At 35.0% G+C, this 16061-nt stretch overlaps 1 protein-coding gene across 8 annotated transcripts in view; it reads right to left on the bottom strand.

Moving 5' to 3' along the window:
• Uggt1 (UDP-glucose glycoprotein glucosyltransferase 1) overlaps window positions 1-16061 on the bottom strand; it is a 108098-nt gene that overhangs the window by 57284 nt on the left and 34753 nt on the right. For all 8 annotated transcript variants that reach the window (XM_048812158.1, XM_048812157.1, XM_048812161.1 and 5 more), the window contains 5 exons: window positions 14717-14867; window positions 12416-12535; window positions 10718-10803; window positions 5762-5897; window positions 3293-3424 (listed from right to left, as the gene is read on the bottom strand). In XM_048812158.1, coding sequence (XP_048668115.1) covers window positions 3293-3424; window positions 5762-5897; window positions 10718-10803; window positions 12416-12535; window positions 14717-14867 — 625 coding nt within the window. The remainder of the gene's footprint in view (window positions 1-3292; window positions 3425-5761; window positions 5898-10717; window positions 10804-12415; window positions 12536-14716; window positions 14868-16061) is intronic.

Raw genomic sequence — 16061 nt, 5'->3', positions numbered from 1 at the left:
CAATTAACTAAATTACCTGATTAATAAACACTTGCTACTATAGTATGGTGAGGTGGTCCTCTTAGAGCCTTGGATCCCCAGCAGCTTTGCAGAACACTTAAGTATTAACTTCATTTAAGGAAACCCACAGACCATTAATGGACAGAATATGAATCAATTTGATTTTGGCATTCAAATTCTAGCACTTTGGGAAAGCACAAAGTTTTTGAAGATCATGGGCTACCATAATAATGCACTTAAAAATTTGAGTTTAAATTACCTCATCAAGGTTTACATTCTCTCCAAAAGTTTCTACATTAAAGTTCTGCACTGAACTCTCTCACCAAAGAAAAAAATTAAAGAACTAAAGTTCACTAATATTTTATGTCCCTTCCTCTGACTTCTCTTCAATTTCCTTGGCCTTTAAAGTCTCTTTCTTAAAAACATTTTTGGAATTTTTCTTAGTTATTTTGTTTATTTATTTTTATGTGGTGCTGAGAATCGAACCCAGTGCCGCACATATGCAAGGCAAGCGCTCTGCCAGAGAGCCACAACTCCAGCCCTATGGTCTTTAATATCACCAATGTTCCTTTAGACTAAAGCCACAGAAAGAGTGTCTCCCAAAAAAATACATGATTTGTGGCCATGAGTATTCATTGGTAGAGAAGCATAAATTTGAGATCTAAATTTAGAATTAGGTCTTTGGTTATATCCTGCAAAAAGTTGAATAAATAATAAGAAAATGAGGGTGAGGTACTAAAAAAAATTGAGTTTAGATTATACCCAAGATGCTTAAATCACTTACCTTCTGGGACCAGGAGTTGAAGGAATAACATACAACTATGTAATTGGAACCTATGTCTATACTGCACATTTTACCAAAACTATTTTTATGCATATTATTTCATTTGATCCTCAAATAATCCCATGAAGTAAGTAGGGAAAATATCAGATTCACTTCAGAGATTATGAAATTACAATTCAGAGAGGTATAGTGACTTACCTAGTTATAACATTCCCACTAAGAGACAGAAAACTTTAAGGTTCAGGGATCTTTTCTCTAAGTCATTCCCTCAATTCCTGGGTCCAGAAGATAAGTGATAAAAACACATCAAAACTAAGTACTGGGGCTAGGGTTGTGGCTCAGTGGTAGAGAACTCACCTAGCACATGCGAGGTGCTGGGTTTGATCCTCAGCACCACATAAAAATAAACAAATAAAATAAAGGTATTGTGTCCAACTACAAATATTAAAAAAAAAAAAAAAGTAAGTACCATGTGCAGGCTGAATACGTGGTAATAAAACTGTATTATGGGATTTTTTTTTTTTGGTGTGTGTGTGTGTGTGTGTGTGTGTGTGTTCTCTCTCTCTCTGAATAGATAGAACACTGTCATGAGATAATTCTAAGGAGAAGGAAGACTACATGTTCTCTAAAATTACATATCACCATTGATAATGCTCTGGAGCACTTATGGGTTGTAACATTAGTGATTTACAAAATTTACTTACTAAGTTGTGACAAGCAGTTATTTTAAATCAAAGAACATCAAGTAGAATACATCACAATGCATCCCATACAGTAACACTAAACACTGTCTTACTCAAAACACTAACACTAGTAAAGAACTCTCTAGAAGGCCCATGCTTAGTAACCATTAGTTGTTTCTGTTCCCAAATCAACTATCTCATTAGTGAAATAACAAAATTTAATGCTACATAAACCAATAAATGAGTACAGAAAGAAAAGGTTGTTCTACCTACAAACTGAATGACTGGAAAACTCAAAAAGATAAGGATAAAACTAACTGAGGCTAAACTGAGTATGGGTCAGACAAGTTAAAATGCTTGGGAAGGAGATTATAAAAATCTAGAAGGATTCTGTACTCAAATAAAAAAAATTATAAATAATTCATTGAGTGTGGTTCATAAAGGAATGATAGCTCAAAGAAATCAAAGAATTTGTTCTTCATTAAAAAAAGTTGGTAAAAACTTTTTCTTTTTTTTCTTTTTTTTATTAGTTCTAATCAGTTATACATGACAATAGAAAGCTATGGAGCAGAATTTTTCACTTCTCAGCCGTACAGGACATAAAGTCACACCATTTGTGCAATCATACATGTACCTAGGGTAATGATGTCCATTTCATTCCACCATCTTTCCTACCCTCTTGCTTCCTCCCCACCTCATATATTTTAAATTAAAATGTTTCAGAAATGCATTTTGATTTCTTGCCTTAACATACATTTTCAATAAGCTGACCAAATTGTTCCTGCTTATAATAGGTAAAGGTCGTTTATTGTATTTAATGTTTCATAAGAAAAATAATTATCTTTAAATTTAAAAATTTTAAATTCCCTTATTATATCCTTGCTACCGCTTTGTCACTCCTGTTTATGACATTTCTTAATATAATACCATCTCTAGCCCAAACAATTAAAGCCAATATGATATATATTAAGCTGTATATCATCTCCCAGCTGGACATTTCAAAGTTTTTGTCTAGAACATAGTTCATACAAGCACTACTACTAAATTATAAAAAGTATTTATTCTGCAATTTAATAGTTAATATGCAAGTTAAAATCAGTGATAGCTTCACAAAACTGAAGTATAAACTACTTTTTCAAACAGTAAAAAGTGATCTGGTTTCTAAGGGTTTTTTATTTTAAATTTTTTGCACATTTTTAATTGGTGCATTATAGTTGTACATATTAATGGATTTGTTGTTACATATTCCTACATGCACACAATATAATGACATAATTTGGCCAATATCACTCCCCAGCATTACCACCTTTCCTCCCCGTCTTCCACACCATTGTCTCTTCCTTCTACAAATCTCCCTTTGAATTTTTTGGAGATCCAACCCCATTTTTGTTTTTCTTTTTCCTCTCTAGCTTCTGCATATATGAAAGGAAAACATACAACACTTAACCTTCTGAGTTTGACTTATTTCACTTAAAATGATGGTCTCTAGTTCCATCCATTTTTCTGCAAATGCCATCATTTCAATTTTATTTATAAATGAATAAAATTCCACTGTGTATATATATATATACCACATTTCTAATTTTTTAAAAGCTAGACAGTCAAGTGTTATGTGCCTGCAGTATCTGACTTAGGAGGATCTTGAGTTTGAGGCCAACCAGGACAACATGGTGAGGCCATGGCTCAAAAAAAAAACCCAAAAGCTATTAAATTTTTAAATGTTAAGTACGGAACACTTCAACTACACTCCCACCATTAACAACCCTCCCCAAAAGAAGACAGTACAATATTGCAGTTAAATGAGATGTATCAAAGAATTTATTACCTTCCGATTCTGATCGTAAGCAGAATCAATCCCCAAAATGCTATTCACTTCCACATATGGATATTTCTTCTCCAGGACACTGATCACATGTTCAACTTTTACTTTCTCTCCAGTTCTCACCTTGTTATAGATCTGAACAAAGAAACCAACAGGTAACCACACTTTTAAACCCAAATTTCAAAATGTTCATTATGAAAGATTTCTGAATGTAGAAAAAAAAAACATTTTTCTTAAGAGGTCAAATTGGAACACAGTAGGAATTCTCCCTTTTCTAAATACTTCATTAAAATGCCTTCCTAGATGAGAAACTAAATAATTTTGAAATGGCACAAAGAGTTTAAATTTAAAAAGTTAAGTGCTTCAATCAACTCATAATCACATTAAGTTCCAAATGCAAAATTCATTAAGGAAAATCCGACCACTTATAAGTAATCACTGAGATGAGGATGCATTCCCATGATGTTTAGGGTAAAAAAAGGTAGAAATTATATATGGCTAAATCCCTGTGTTTAAAAAGCAGATAAAGCTGGGCGATGTGGTGCACGCCTATATCCCAGGGGGCAGAGGCAGGAATATGGTGAGTTCAAAGCCAGCCTCAGACAAGACAAGCAAGTCAGTGAGACCCTATCTCTAAATAAAATACAAAATAGGGCTGGGACTATGGCTCAGTGGTCGAGTGCCGGAAAAAAAAAAGCAGATAAAAAATAAATAGCAAATTGTGTCTATATGTGTACAGTTCAACATCTAAAAGGCTGCAAGGCAACCCTTTAATGATACCTACTTTTAAAGAGGATCAGGGAAGGGAAAGGGGTGAGACTGAGAAATTTTAAGCTGATACAAATATTATTTGAAATTTTTAATAATAAACATGTATTATTTTTATAATAAAAATTAAACAAAAAAATAAAATTTGTATTATCCTTTCCTTAACATGCCTATCCAGGAAGGTGGGGGAGAGGGGCTTTGAAAAGCAGACTTTTAAAACATTTGTTATTCTGAGTGGTCTCTTTTTCTATTTCATTCTCCACAACCCCACTGCTAACTATCTTCCTCATCATTTCTCATGGAAATAACAGAGCAGCTTATCAACTAGAATCCCAGTTACTCCCTTTGCCCTGCATGAGATCCATCTCCACATTGCAGCAGAATTGAGTTTTTAAATCTGCCTGCCATGTTCCACACACCCCAGCTGCCTACACTACACAGGCCCTGAGGAATAGCTCCCCCTTCCACTTTGCTCTCACAATCCCCCCAGCTCACACTAACAACTTGGAATAGCCATGTATGACTTGCAACTGCTTAACTGACTACCACTTTTCCTCCTAGACTCTGCTGGGACAACTTCCCACTCCACAAAAACACCCAAGACCTTCCCAGCTGGAACAAAGGCCCTGTGCCACATAGCCAGCTATGTTCTCCACACTGTAGTACACTCTCTCTCTGTATCTGTCCTCCAGGAAGTTGTAATGTCATTGAAGACAAGGGTGAAGTCTTATGTCTTTGTATTCGCCACAGATAGTACCAGGCCTGGCACATGCTGGGTCTTCAATAAATGTTTGCCAAAAAAGTAAGTGAACATTCTAATGAACAAAAAATGTCTCAAATGAAACTCAAAACAATAAATATAATAACATGCAGATTAACATCATGTATTTGGATAGAAGTGGTGGGATTAAATGCTTTAATGTATTATTTAAGGTTATCATTAATCTGAAAACAAAAGAAGTTACTTACAAAGTTGTTTATATTCAAAAATTTAAAAAAAAAGAAATAACAAGAAAACAGAGAATTTCGATTGAACTTGTATAAGTAAATCCTTTGACTATACATACAAGTAAGAGCATTTCAGATTTTCTAACAAACATAGAAAAACAAGACTAGGATCAATAAGAATTTTATGAGTTATATGTTACGCTAAATCCTAATTTTAAAAATTCATGACAGTCTTAAAGAAAAAAAGTAAACATTTTTTTAAACAAGTAGAGACTATCACATTTTTTCTTTTTTTTTTTTAGAGAGAGTGAGAGAGTGTGAGAGAGAGGTAGAGAGAGAGAGAATTTCAATATTTATTTTGTAGTATTTGGCGGACACAACATCTTTGTTTGTATGTGGTGCTGAGGATCGAACCCGGGCCGCACGCATGCCAGGCGAGCGCGCTACCGCTTGAGCCACATCCCCAGCCGGAGACTATCACATTTGATAGAAGATATTAACCAGTAATTTCAAAGCACCAAAGGGCAGATGACTAAGATGCTCTGGCAGGGCTCCTAAAGAATCTCATCTTGGATGAAATCTTAGCAATCTATTATTGATGTTAGCAAATCAATATAGTAAAAGCAATCCCTGAAATACAAAATACATAGTTTATGTGAATAATTTACAGAAAAACAAAATCCTTCTTACCACATTTTATGATTTACACCAAGTTAAATCTTAAAAAACTATATGTCATTTTGAACAAAAACATACATGTGTCAGAGTTTGAAAGGCATGATAATCATCCACTTCTTGGACAACGTAATTATATGCTCTAAGAACAGCCACTCCGGCATCTTGCATCCCATCAACATCTTCAGAGTCATTAACCACAAATACAAAACCAATTCTAGAGGGAAAAGAAGAAGAAACATCTCAAAGAATGAAAACCAGCTGAAAAGAACAGCATCCTGAGGTACTGCAGATAATATAAGAACACAATTACTAAGTGAAAAGCACAGTTCACACCCCACTCTAACCCAGTTGACAGAGGCAGTCACACTTCACATACAAAATAAGAGTAGGTTCTCAAAATGACGTAGGCTTTTCCAATGTAAAAGCAAGCTGTTTCTAATCATACAGAGATTCCGTTACTGACATGAAGGGAATTACTTAGTTCTAGATGGAAATTTTATTCTGCTTTTAAACAAAAAATTGGGGAAATGAAAGCTTTTGGACACTAAAAGTAAACAAGGATAGCTTCTGAGATTTAACACAAGCAACATCAGAAATATAGATAAAAGGAAAATATGGATAAAAATTTATAATTGGCCTATACCAAACAACCACAACCAAGGTTAAGTTTATAACATTTTAAAATAAAGGCATAAACCACTAGAAAAATGCTATTATGAATCTACAGATGGGATTAGGAAAAATACTAGAATGAATCAGATGTAACTTTCCTATGTTCATACATGAATACACGACCAGTGTAACTCCACATCATGTATAATCACAAGAATGGGAAGTTATACGCCATTGCATATATAATATGTCAAAATACATTCTATTTGTCATACATAACTAAAAAGAACAAATAAAAATGAAATTAAATTTTAAAAAATTAAAAACTTTTGCTCTATAAAAAGAGGAAGGAAAAGCCACAAACTGGCAGAAAATCTTAGCAAAATACCCATTTGATAAAGGACTGGTAGCTAAAATATAAAAACAACTCTGAAAACAACATTAGGAAAGCAACCAAATTTTATAATGGACAAATAATCTATACAGACACTTTACCAAAAAAGATATGCGGAACATCCTATGTCATTGCAGAACAATAATGTTATATTACTACATGTCTATTAGAATGGCCAAACACAAAAACACTGACAATACGAAACACTGGCATGGAGTGGAACCACAGGAACTCTCATTCACTGCCAGTAGAAGTGCAGCTACTTTGTAAGACAACTAATCATACACTTTTGTTTTATTTATTGTTGTTGTTTTTATTTCTTCACTCCTGTCCTTTTCTTCTCTCCTTGGCCCCATCCTAAAGTAATACCCACGAAGGGAGCCTCTAGCACAGCAATCCCTACATTTCCCATCAAATATCTCTTTAATTCTAATGAAGTATTTTAATGGAGGAACACTGGTGTTTCACTGGGAGCAAAATAAATGTTAACAGTGGCCACAATATTGTTTCTGTGATCTCTGTATAGGTTTCAGAGCAGAGAGTCAACTGGGGGCTAGTTTTAGAACCCTTGAGAGTGAGGTTGGCAATAAAAGAGGAAAAAGTTTGGAGATGGGATAAAGAGAAGATAGTGGCCAAAACAAGGTGTCACACTGCTCTTCTGTGAAAAGCATCCCAGAAGAGTTTTATGTGACTGGAGACCAACAGAGGCACCAGCCCTTTGATTTGAGTTGTACAGGCACTTGAATAAATAGTGAATTCTGGCTAACTGATTTTACCTAAAGTCATCTCAGGCACTAAATGAAAGATTTGAAACAAGGAACACTAATATTTATCTGCATATTAACAAATTAAAATGAGCCAAAAATGTTCTCTTCCTCTGGAAAATACACAATACATTCATACAAACTAAGTACCTGCCCACAGAAATGATTTTGCCAGATGCCCTTTTAATATTAAGGTTAATAACATCGGTGTTCTTTAGTACTCATGTGGAATTAAATCATGATTTGCGGGCTGGGGATGTGGCTCAAGCAGTAGCGCGCTCGCCTGGCATGCGTGCAGCCTGGGTTCGATCCTCAGCACCACATACAAACAAAGATGTTGTGTCCGCCAATAACTAAAAAATAAATATTAAAAAAAAAAAATTCTCTCTCTCTCTCTCTTTTTAAAAAAAAAAAAAATCATGATTTGCCTTGGATAAGTGGATTTGTGCTCATTTCCCAGTCAAATAAGATAGAAGACTTGAATACTGAGATCAAAGCTACATATACCAAAAAACCCACTTGGATTTGGCGCCTAAGGGATGTTGCATAGGGACAAATGGCCACAACAAGTTGTATCTCTGATGGTGTACAAAGTGGTGATGAGTCAGCCTTGATGATAAGCAATGAGAGGGCACAAAATTAAGCATACGCTTATCACACAATCCAGAAATTTTGCTTGGTATTTAGCCAATGTTAGCAATGTTATCTGTGTCCACACAAATACCTGCATACAGACGTTTTCAGAAGCTTTATTCATAATTGCCCAAATTTGGAAGCACAAAGATGTCCTTCAACAGGTGAACAGATAAACTGTGATATATCCATAAAAGGGATTAAAAGACATGAAATTATCAACCCACAAAGAAATGGAGGCCAGGAACAGTGGACCATGCCTGTAATCCCAATGGCTCAGGAAGCTGAGGCAGGTGGATTGCAAGTTCAAAGCCAGCCTCAGCAACTCAGCGAGACCCTGTCTCTAAATAAAATATATAAAAAAGGGTTGGGGATGTAGCTCAGTAGGTTCAAACCCAGGCACCAAAAAAAAAAAAAGCTACAGAAGAATCTTCAATGCAAGGAAGCTCATTCAAAAAAGACTATATACTATATACTGCATGACTAAAACTATGTGCCATTCTATAAAGGGCGAAACTATGAAGACTGCTAAAAGATAAATAGTTGCCAAGGCTCTGGGGATAATGGAGGAAGAAACAAACAGGTGGAGCACAGATTTTTAGGGCAGTGACTTGAACTCATATGATACTATAATAGAGATACGTGACATTCCACATTTGTCCTTTATCAAAACCCCTTAGCATGTGCCACACAAACAGTAAATCTTAATAGAAGCTTTAGAGTTTAGTTAATATTAGTGTACCAATATCAATTAATTAATCAACATAGTTCTAAAAAAGCAATCTATTAATTTTAGAATAGAGGGGTTACAGCTGAAAAACAGAGGAAAATATAAAGTTATATATCAAATTGTTAAAATTGATTAGCTCTTCCCTACAGCATGATCATTGTAGAGTTAAGCAAATACAGGAGATTTTATATATATATATCCCCTATGGAAATGGCTCATGGGACTACATGGAACTGAGTTGGGGCTGAAGCAGGAGCTGTGAGCTGCACAGGGGCTATTGGTGCCTCTGAATAAAGAATGTCTACCATCCCCCCCCAAAAAAAATTGATTGGCTCTGCTGAGGTGGATGTTTATGTGGACAGAGATAGAAAGATTTTTTTGTTGAAAACCGTCTTTTTTTTTTAATCCCACTTCTGATTGAAATCATGAAAAGCAGTCTAATATTCTTATATAAGCAAACATATGAGCTAACACCAAGTTAGAGCAGCAGAACCTTATTATCTCCTTATAACTAATTCCTCATTTCCGAGTTTCCAATTTGGAGTACAGGATTCAAAGGTTTTTTTGTTAGCTTGGCCAGGAATTATCTTCTGGGCCCTCCCTCCACAGATATCAGGAGGGAGTCTGAAAACATGTAGGCACCTCTCCCCTGCCAAAACCTTAGTGCAGGACCACATTCACCCACAACAAGAGCAAAAGTAAAAAAAAAAAAAAAAACAGCAAAAGTAAAGCCTGCCTGCTCAGGTTTCCCCCAAAACTGTTCACAACACACTTTTCTGTTGCCTCAGAGTCTGGGTGGCTTATTCTTATCTACCTTTGTCAACTGAAGATCACAGTCCTTTTTCCTGTCCCTCAGTACAATCAATAAATATTTCATCAGTGCCCACTGTGTACCATGAGTCCACTTCCATATTCTTAGATGTCACTTTTAATCAAAATATAGCTCTGGTTGTGATTCAGTACTTTATTCCTCCATCTTACCAAGTACATTCGCGTTTTATATGAAATGTTTTACTGCTTTTTTAGCATTTGAAATTCTGTTTTCTTCAAAGTCTCTCTGAAAAACAACTTCTTCCACAGATTGAGATATCTGAGCATGCCAAACTTCTCAGTCTATTGTTTGTTTCCCTGAATTCTAAAGCACTTATAGCTAGTATGATATAATCTAGCACTTGATCTTCTAGAAGTCTTAAGTGTTTGAAATACACTTGAAGATTTCTTCCAAGAAGGTAGGAATATAGCTTTTAAAACATCCACAACAGTTTGGTGTTGGATACGAAACACATGCTAATACTTGCTGGCTAAACAGTGCTTTCCATCTTTATTTTCTTGATTTTCTAAGAATACAAATTTCATCACATGTAAAATTATCAGAAGCATTCAGAATAAAAGTAAAAATATCTTAACACTTAAATGTAAAATCTTAAACATTTTTTGTTCTTGAAAAAAACTAGAAATTTGGAAAATTTGGCAATGTGACTGAAATAAATGTGTCTGTCTGCACTATAAAAGGCTGTGTTACATTTTGTAACATTTAGTCCCTGATGGTCTGACAGCAACTATGGCATAGCTCTATATGTTTGCCGAAAGTGGAAATTAGCTTTGTGATGTGGTCACTCACCTAGGAAAACTTTCCTGCACTGGAAAGCAAACTGAAACCACGAACTATTTTTAAATAGGTATTTATTAATAATTCAATGGTGGTAAGCTCCTATTCATTGAAAATCAAATTCTGAGCCCCAAAAGATACTGGCTTCAATTCCAAGTAGAAGGTAAAATTGCCATTAATGATCCTCACTATTAATTATCCTACAATTCAGTAGCACCCAGATTTATACTTTGGAATGACAAACAAAACCTCAGCTAAATTAGAGAGATTATCAAATCAATACTAGTGTTACCTTAATGGTATATGATTACTGAGGAACATTTCAGCTGTGTTAATCAACTCTGCTGTGGCCTCATGTGCAGGATCAACTATGATAACCTGTAGGGGGAGGGTAAGGAAAAGAACCCATGAAATGACATTTATTCAAATGTTTCTGGGCCAATAGAAATTAGTCATCTTACATGAAGTCAAGATTTTTGTATCTACTACTGAACCACATAAAAGAGGAATTAGACAACCAGCAGCTGTATCCATCTTTGTCAAAGAATGTGGTTAGTAAAGAGCAAAGATTTCCTCATGGATTTCTACTGGTAACATGGGAACAGTATTCTAGACAGCTGACCGCTATTCTTCTACTACATCAAACCAAAAATGTTGTATCAATGCTCTCACCCTAGAAAAGAGAGTCCTTCTTTGTATGTTTATTTCTAAAGATCTCTCTCTCTCTCTCTCTCTCTCTCTCTCTCTCTCTCTTTGTTGTTTGTTTGGTTGTTTTTTGTTGTTTGTGATGGGGTTTTTCTATGCTGCCCAAGCTGATCTCAAGTGATCCTCTTGCCTAAATTTCCCCAGCAGCTGGGCATGCCCTGCCACATCAGCTTAGGATCTCTGAATTAAGAATTTGTTTAGAACTCAAGTCTTAGACCACAATAACAGCTATTGCATAAACATTGAGCACTTAGGTGCTAAGCACCTTACACATACTCTATTATTTAATAAAGTTCTTTCTCCATAAAAAAGGAAGAACAAAATTTTGGAAGGAAAAATATAGTTTAAAGAGTGAGAAAAGTACAACAGGCAGTTTCCCCAAAGGCTCTAAATAAGCCCACTCTAGCACCAACTGGCCCCACTTTCAAAGAAAAAAATGAAAGGGAAAAAGAGGACCAGCTAAGTACCCTCTAGCTCAATTTCTCTAAAGCAGTGAAATGAGGAACAATAAGAAGAAGCTGATGAAAGGACCTATTTAAGGAATTACACTGAATCACTAAATTTAAGAAATTAATATACTTAAAAAAAAAAAAAAGCAGTAGGGTGTGATGGCACACACCTGTAATCCTGGTGCACTCAGGACGCTGAGGCAGAAGGATTGTAAGTTCAAGGCCAGCCTGGTCAACTTAACAAGACCCTGTTTCAGAATAAAATAAAAGGGGCTGGGTGTGTAGCTCAGTTATTGAGCAATCCTGCGTTCAATCGAAAGTACTGCCAGAAAAAAAAAAAAAGAAGACATTAAAGAAAACCAGTAGTAATATGCATCTACTAAGTGAAAAGGAGAACTGTTTGTTTGTTTTTTTTTGAAAAGGAGAACTGTTTTAAAACTTAAATTGCCATGAACCTAAAACCGCTCTTAACTAAACCAGAGGCTGGAGCTGGAGCTCAATGGCAGAATGTATGACTCATATATGTGAGGTCTGGTTCAATCCCCAGCACTGCAAAAACAAATACAAACAAAAAACTAAAATGATGCAGCCTAAATCTAAAGCTTTGTGTTACACATGAGGAGCATTTCCTCACACACTGATACAGGCTGCAATGCTGATGTAGCATCTCAGCACAATAAAAGATCCATACATTCCAAAGCCCTTTCTGTTTGAACAAGAAGTTGAACTGGTGATGGTAGTAGTTGTGGGGAAGCAACTAGTAAAGGACAAAAAAATAGGAAGAGGGGAAGGGAGAAACAGTTCACAGGCAAACAATAAGTAGAAGTTTCATTTACCATGTTATGCAAGTTTTTCCTAATCTGCCGAATAACACCAGGAAAGGTAGGTCGAAGCAACTCCTGTAGACTAGAAGGCCATGAATTATATCTGCTATCAGCCTCCAGGTTGTTGACCCACTAGAAAAAAATAACACAACATGGCACATATATTTTAGTCACTAGTTACTAAAATTGCAATTAAGACTTTATTTTGAGAAGAATTACACGGAACAAGACCCTTTTCAAAGATATAAGAATCAAGTAGAAAAATAAGTGCCTAAAAGACAAGCCACAGAATAAATAAAATTATTTCAGCCAATAAAAACAATAAAGGACTAGAGTCATGAAATACCAGTAAAAAAAAAAAAGAGGCAAGCAATTCAAAGAAAATGTGTCAAGAATATGAAAGAAATTTACAAAAGAAATCCAAATGGGCAATAAATACAAAGAAAGCATATATCCTCAATTGTAATCTGGGAAATATAAACTAAAACAACAATGAAATTTCATTCATTAAACTGAAAACAAATTCAAAGTTTGTCAATATCCAAGAACAGGCAAAAATGTACAGCAATATGAACTCTCACCCAATGCTGACGTCTGGAACATTTACTTTAGACAAACAGACCTAATAAAGCTGAAGATTTGATTCGTACCCTACCCCTAATTACTCCAGATCTAGGTATCTACCCCAAAGACATTTCATATGCACATGCCCAAGGGAAGATGTACAAAAAGAGCCATTAAAGCACTGTTTCAATAGTAAAATTAGAAATGACTTAATGTCCATAGAGAAAACAATGAACAAACAGTATGTATCTATGTACCTATCATTTCTTTCAAAAGAGTAGGGGTGAAGGAATTATGTGTTTATTTCCTTGTTCATGGATGCATAGAGTATTTCTGGAAGGATGTAAGTTAAATGCTGATCCTTGCTGACTCTGAGGAGAAAACTGATGGCTGGATAATGATTTGCACTACATAAAGCTTTTATATCTTAAAACTAAAAATGTATAAAAGATTTTCTTTACAAAAGTAAAACATAAAATATGATATAAAAAACTATGTATCAACATCAACCTACAAGTCTTGAAAAAACCTGCTTAAAAAAGGAAGCTGATGAAGGACAATGATAGGGGAAGACTATCCAAATATTTAAAATATTTAGTAGGAAATAACATAATAAAATAAGGGACAGGGGAATGCATATCAACTACAGAGAATAATTACTTTCATGGAGGAAACAAGTGAAACTGGGAAGGGAAATACTGAAATATTTTTTCCCAGAGATTTGACACAAAATGATTATTTAGAAAGTATATAGATGGCTCATATAGTTGTTAACCCCTTTATTAACAAATGTCATATTTATGTTATTCTGTTTACTCTTTACAAGTAAAACATTTTAATCATAAAAACAAATGCCATAACAGTATTCATGAAAATACATAACAGTTTAATCACCCATAAAAATTCATATGTGATCATCTCCATTCTACATTATTTTTCTATCAAAATTCCTAGGGTGCTAAGATGTACTAGCCATATGAGGTCTACTCCAATCTTATTATTACCATGACCACCTACGATGACACTACTCCCCACATTCTTTCTTAAAGGTGACAAAGGCTCAGAGAGATCACATAGTAGGTAATAAAGTACTAGAAAGGAAGGTTATTAACTAACCATCATACTTTTTTTTTTTTTTAGTTTTTATAATTTGTTCTAATTATATATGACACTAGAGTGCACTTTGATACATCATACATAAATGGAGTATAATTTCTCATTCTTCTGGTTGTACATGATGTAGAATTACACCAGTCATATAGTCATATATGTACATAGGGAAATAATGTCTGATTCATTCTACTATCTTTCATGCTTCCATACTCCCTCCCCTCCCTTCACTCCCTTCTACCTAAAGTAACTCTATTCTTCCCTAGCCCTCCCCCCCTCCAAAATTGTGAATTATTTAGCAGTTTTAAATCACACACATTGCCACAAAATCTCATAGGACTATATGTAGCTGATAAAATACAAACTAGACCCTCCTTCCTGAGAGGTGCTCAGTTGAATCCTAGGGATACAATGTAGACAGAGATCATTATCAACCAAAGCAGTGACAATAGCTCAACTTTTAGGAGCATTTAAGAGCTACTTTGTAGTATATGCATAGTTCCACATAAACAGTTGCAAATCCATGATGGCAACACAAAAGATGGTGGGAATTGCTGAACTCTCAGAAAAGACAAATTGGAAAGCTATAATTAAGATGCCTGACTAGAATGCCCCTTGATACCTCAAAGGAATACTCACTGAAATAGCAGAACTCCTGATGTCTACAGCATAGTCGGCCTCAGAAGGCTGGATGTTCAGCTTCAAAATATTATGCAGAGCGATGCCTTCTATTCCCAGTCTGTGCAGACCCTCCATTACCCGGGCTTCATTCCTCAATACATCAAACAAACTAGAGGGAAAAATTAATTAAAAAAGCAAACCTAGGTATTTAGTAAGAAAAATTTAGATCCTTGCTGTGGGGGGAAAAAAAGAAAAGAAGATTCATCAGGTCAAACTCAGTGCCAAATTAAATTCAGAAACTCAACAAGGGAACTTTTCCCCTTGTTTTATCCAAGTGTGCAGGACAGGAGGGGTAGAACATGCTTCTTGGCTCCTATTTATTTACACTTCTCAGTGTATACATATATTATCTCTAAGTATGAATACAATTTGAGGATGAAATAACTCTAAATCTACAGTACACTGCATGTTTTTAAAAACAGTACACTAGCCTCCGTGCATTATTTCTAACAACTGCATGTGAGTCTACAATTATCTCAAAATAAAGTTTAAAGTCACAAAGATACTAAATTATATATCTTTAATGTTTATATCAATATTAATTGACACAGGCATGTATACAAACACACACTCACACACACACACACACACACACATGACCACAGAAAAAAAGTCTGGAGAATTGCTGGGGAAGAAGAAAGGGAATTGGATGAAATAAGATGGGATGAAACTTTACTTTTTAGTTCCCTTATCTCTGTATTATTTTGCATTGGTTTTAGTGAACAAGTACACCATTTTAATACACTAAAAAGGACTGTATATGTTTTTAATAAACCATTCAATAAAAGCACATGGACAATTTTTTTTAAGTATTCACATCCATTTAACTGACTTATCACTAGCTCCATAATGCAATAAATGGGTATAAATGTTTAATTAAAATAACTAATATGAAAATATTTTATTGTGTAAACTACTTCTGAAGTATTAACAATTATTTTTATTTTTGCAATTAGGAAGCCAGTGACAACTGTCTTGATTTTAATTCTAAGGAAAAAATCTGAATTCTACCTGACTATCCATTCCCCTCCCACCAAAATCATAAAGATAATTTGGGGCTAAATAGTTTTAAACTACATCTTAAGAATAACAAAAAGTAGGTTTTCAAATAATAATGCCTTCAGAGACAGCATTTTGAATAAACCCCTTCGCCCTATCCCAAAAGCAAGAGGTCTTTTCTGATGCTATCCTTAACAGGTAAACTTCAGCTCTAAAAGGGCATCCTTGAAAAACACTTGAGTCCTTGAACATGCATTGTGTTACAAGACGGCACTAGATCACAATGTCCACCCCAGGGACAGCA

Source organism: Marmota marmota, unplaced genomic scaffold (assembly GCF_001458135.2).
Source record: "Marmota marmota marmota unplaced genomic scaffold, marMar, whole genome shotgun sequence".
Lineage (NCBI taxonomy): Eukaryota > Metazoa > Chordata > Mammalia > Rodentia > Sciuridae > Marmota > Marmota marmota.
Note: the sequence above shows the minus strand (reverse complement) of the source record. Positions and strands in the feature narration are given on the sequence as shown.